Genomic DNA, 4,990 nt, shown 5'->3' on the forward strand with positions numbered 1-4,990 from the left:
TTCCTTCACTTCATGGATTTATGTTGCAGCTGCGATTGGAAGAGAATTAGCACATAGAGGCAACAATATTACTGTGCTTATCAGCGATATACGCAAGTAACGGAACTCAACGGGATGATGCAGATTTGTTCAGCAGTTATGTTTACAAGTCGCTACTAGTCACCACTAAAATATCACAATACTGGCAAAAAGTATCACTTGCTACATTAAAAAGTTTCACTGAGCGTGTTTTCTGTATCTCCAGTTGGTCGCAGCTCCGATCCAAATATGCCTACTGCTCTTCGAATACACAACTATAACACATTGTGCACAAAACTCCACCAAAATCATTTTTACAAACACATGGCATTACAACACTGCACATGAAGAAAAACATCATCAATTAGATGCAGCTGCAATAATTTTCCACAAGATAGGTGCTAAGTTCTGCTAACTCCTCGAAATGTGAAAAGGTCTCCTTCTCTCGTAAATCCCAGGGTATGTTGCTGAATTTTACTCCTTCTGTTGGCCCTTCTTCTCTTCCCGGGCTTCTCTTGCTTAATACATCAGTTAAAACACTCAAATGTGCAGAAAATGTTATAACAACTGCACTACACAACACAGAATGGTCTTCTAATATATTCCTTTGATAAAATATCAATGGATGGGTTCACAAAAATGAAGATTTTCGATGATATTTTGCTGTTTCTTCGCGGAGCTGTAAGAAATGCGTCTTGCATCTCTAACGACCTCTGACCTAATTCATGCTACATGTACCTTGGTAGCTTTTTAAATAAGCTACATACGGCGCCAGTATGTCAACTTCTTTTGTGAAATCAACATAATTATGTCGCTTAAAATAAGCTTACTTAAATGTCGATTATAGGTTTAGTTATTGGATAAAATTGTCATGTCAATTTCTGTTAAGAAATTAATATGTCACTTTCTTCATTTATGACAGCGATCGCACGTTATAGACATCGACTTAAATTGCAGTGTACATGTGGTGAGCTCTTGGTCTATTTACTTAAACCATGGTCTGCTGGTCACGGGCGGGTCAACTTGTTTTGTTTATACCACGCCACGGTAAATATTTCCAGATCTGTTACGCAATTATGCAACTCCTCGGAATGTCTATAGAGCACATACAAAATGGCACCGTTTCAGCCCATGATAGCACTGGTTCTTCATTCCTCTCTCCTTCCTTCACTTCATGGATATCATTTTCTAATTCTTGGTGGAGATGGCAGTGGAAGTCATTACTATGTTGCAGCTGCGATTGGAAGAGAATTAGCACATAGAGGCAACAATATTACTGTGCTTATCAGCGACATGTACGGAACAAGTAACGGAACTCAACGGGATGATGTAGATTTGTTCAGCAGTTATGTTTACAAGTCGCTAGTAACTGAAGAACGCTTTCAGAATCTTTTGACTGAAATTGTTCACGTTTCCTTACACGGAGATTTACTATCGTTACTAAAAACCAACTCCTTAATGGAAGCTTTGGTTCGTGACCAGTGTGAATCTATTCTTAAAGATACCAATATACTTGATCGCCTTAAACACCAAAAGTTTGATTTGATAATTGGGGATTTTTGGTATATATGCGTTGGTCTGGTTGCCCAGTATCTGGATGTTCCATTCGCACCAATGAGCGCTCAGTCAGCCGGTATGTCAATTCAATCTCAGATCAACGTTTGTCCATCAGATCCATCGTTTATACCTGATATGATAACCGGGTTAGATCAAAAAATGAACTTTATGGAACGGGTTACAAATACACTTATTGTGTCGCTGAATTCGTACATGAATAGGCGTATGGTGTCACGTTATGATCAGTTTAAAATCAAATATAACATTAAGCCTGATATTACAACATACGAGACGTTGGGAGATGCAGAACTATGGTTTACAAATACACATTTTGCGCTAGATTTTCCCAGACCTCTGATGCCGCATGTTGTACCAGTTGGTGGCTTGACAACTAAACCATCAAAACAACTACCAAAGGTGTGTTACAGTTTAATGTAAGGCGCTCTAACCCCAACCCCATCCCTAACCCTTAACCTAACCATTAATCCTAACACTAACCCTTATTCTATATTCGGACTAAAGAACCTTCGGATTAGCGAACTTAATTTGCTTTTCGGACTAGCGACCCTTCGGACTAAAGAGAAGTCACGTTTTCGACTCACTAGCGATCGTAACTTATTACAATAATAATAATAATAAAAAACTTCTTCCCTTGAAATGAAATGGATCTCCTCTAAGGGATTTGATTATAGCTTTCCAAAAAACCAAAAAGTACCATATAGAAATATTGCATGTTATGTTATGGTATGTTAATGAGCACACTTTGATTGATTTTGTTTCACCTACAGGATATAGAATCGTTCGTGCAAAGTTCCGAAGATGGTGTGATCATCTTCTCCTTAGGGAGTTACTGTTCAATAACGGAGCAATCTATGGCGGATATGTTTGGCGAGACTCTTTCACAAGTATCACAGAACGTCATTTGGAAACGCAAAGGGAAAGAACCCCAAAGGATACCGCCCAATGTCAAAATGATGGATGTTATACCCCAAAATGATCTTTTAGGTAGGTAAACGCTCAAATAAAGATTTTATTTTCAGTTGTAGTGTCAGATCATTTCTAAGACTTGATTTGTTCCATCATAATGACTTATAGGTTTCACCATTCCTCTCAACTAAATTACTAAAAGCGACTTCCATTTCCTAATTTTGACCTAGGATTTGTGTTTTGACCCACTTTTACTGTGTTTTGACCCAAGTGTAACTCCAACTTGTGACCCATATTAATTTGCTTATTGACGGTTCAGCGGCATCAATTAGACATGACCATTTAGCTACTGTGCACTTGTGCAGAAAACAAATAAGTGGAGACAAAATAAGACACAGTCGGTGGCTTGATAACTAAACCAGCAAAGCAACTAGACTATTTCTCAGAGACTATTTCTTTTGTTATACAGAAAAAGTCCCAAGCACTTTACAGTGGTCAATTCTTTTTACGGTAAGACCAGCAAAGAGGAATCGACACTGATCTTCTGGTCGTACAGTTTCACCAATGTTGTAACATGTTAAGTGAACTAAGACAAAAGATCGATGACACCCTACAAACAAAATTAGTTCCGTTTCTCGGCCGACACAAGTACAGGAACCTATACTGTGGTTCCCTTCCCCCCCTTTTCCTGACTATAAGCTGTTAAAATAGGGTATTTGAACACAACGTACTGAAGCTTCTATTCATCTATTGTGTCAGCTTTGAGCGCTGACATATTGGGAAATGTTGCGAATCAATATTCATAAGATTGTGGAATCAACGTCCAGTGGTTCCCTTCCCCCTTTCCTGGCTATAAGCTGTTAAAATAGGGTATTTGAACACAACGTACTGAAGCTTCTATTCATCTATTGTGTCAGCTTTGAGCGCTGACATATGGGAAATGTTGCGAATCAATATTCATAAGATTGTGGAATCAACGTCCAGTTTCCGAAATTGGGTGACTTGTATGAGGCAGGTTTGAAATATACATGACTGTGCTTTGACTTCATTTAATGGCTGCCATGTACTGTATGATTGTGTTTAGTTTATAATCATTGTTCCTTTCTATTCCTTTCTCCGTTTCCTTTCTCTATTCCTTTCCTTTCTTTCTGAATCTCTCTCTCCCCCTCCAGGTCCCCTTCTTTCTTTCATTCTTTGTTTATTTCTTTCTTGCTTAATTGTTTACTTCTTTCTTGATTTCTTGTGCTTAACTTTCACGCCAATCGCCTTCTTATAATAGAATTAAAGAAACACAATGCCTTATAACAATTCACTTGCGGTGCGGGGTGCGATGTGCTTTTAGGGTATTGACCAAAACAAAGACACACTTCGTTATGGCTAAATATTGAAAAGGTATCTTTATTCTGGCAATTACTTATGCACAAATCAATTGTAGTCCCGGCCCCCAGGGGCCTGGCAATAGCGGGTCCGAGCCGGGACTTGGCCGGATATGTAACAGCTCAATGTGTCCGCGCAGTGCGGGGACGTAGTAGGGGAGTGTACGGGGATGTAATGCCTTTCAAACAGGCCGGGATTTACCCTGGGAGTGTACCCGGGACGTAACGTAATAGAAGAGTACTCACAACTGTGCCGGGTCGTATGCGGGGGAAACACTCGCGGGGACTTCGAACATGGTGCCCGGGCTAGGGGGCGGGGACTTGGCCTGGGATGTAGCCCGGGATGTTCACAGAAATAGTGCCCCGCCCTGCGGGGACTAAGCCGGGACTGGAACTACATGCTTGTAACAGTTTCCAAAATTACATCCCCGGGTAGGTCCCCGCTATCCCCGGTCCCCGGGGGGCCGGGAGTACAATTGATTTGTGCATTATTCCAGCACTCTCTGACCTTACCGAGCCTTTACTCTCCCTATTAGCTTCTCCACATGAATATAATTATTATCTTCACAGGTCATCCCAAGATTCGACTTCTCATTTACCAATGTGGCATTAATGGCATCTACGAGGCACTCTACCACAGTGTACCAATCATCTGTATACCCATTTTCTTCGACCAGTTTGACAACGCTCAACGTGTAGCTTCTAGAGGCATAGGACTCCGACTAGATATAAGGACGCTGACAAGTAAAGAACTCCTGGATGCTATAAATACCGTGCTTGGTGATGAAAGGTAAATACATGGAAATGGAACCCTTTAAAGGCCAGTGTAAATGCGTATATAATCCAATGTTTTGCGTGCGGTGCTTCAAACGCTGCATTTTCAGCCCTCCGCTGTGATTTTTGGTTTTCCGCTGCGATTTTCGGTTACCGCTGCGATTTTTCGGTCATTTTGTGAGATTTGCCGCCCAACTGAATAGCTTTGCTTGGTTTTTGTCCCTACGGCACGTTTCGTTACAGCAGAAACGTTTGCCGAAACGACAACACGAACTGGTCTTAAATAGCTTCTTAAGGGAACACCGACCATATCTCTATACAAGTTTTAAAACTTATAT

At 40.7% G+C, this 4,990-nt stretch overlaps 1 protein-coding gene across 1 annotated transcript; it reads left to right on the top strand.

The window, feature by feature from the left end:
• The first annotated feature begins 1,131 nt into the window (after positions 1 to 1,131).
• Positions 1,132 to 4,672, top strand: LOC140172643 (UDP-glucuronosyltransferase 2C1-like). The gene is made up of 3 exons (XM_072195776.1): positions 1,132 to 1,992; positions 2,364 to 2,580; positions 4,449 to 4,672. Exons 1-3 carry the CDS (start codon positions 1,132 to 1,134, stop codon positions 4,670 to 4,672), a joined length of 1,302 nt encoding a protein of 433 aa, XP_072051877.1.
• The last annotated feature ends 318 nt before the right edge of the window (positions 4,673 to 4,990 follow it).

The sequence above is a fragment of the Amphiura filiformis genome, chromosome 16 (genome assembly GCF_039555335.1).
Source record: "Amphiura filiformis chromosome 16, Afil_fr2py, whole genome shotgun sequence".
Lineage (NCBI taxonomy): Eukaryota > Metazoa > Echinodermata > Ophiuroidea > Amphilepidida > Amphiuridae > Amphiura > Amphiura filiformis.

Coding starts and splice junctions, on each gene's coding strand:
- LOC140172643 (XM_072195776.1), top strand. CDS start 1,132: ATGGCACCGTTTCAGCCCATGATAGCACTGGTTCTTCATTCCTCTCTC. Junction 1,993..2,363: donor CATCAAAACAACTACCAAAG/GTGTGTTACAGT, acceptor TTTCACCTACAG/GATATAGAATCGTTCGTGCA. Junction 2,581..4,448: donor ACCCCAAAATGATCTTTTAG/GTAGGTAAACGC, acceptor TTATCTTCACAG/GTCATCCCAAGATTCGACTT.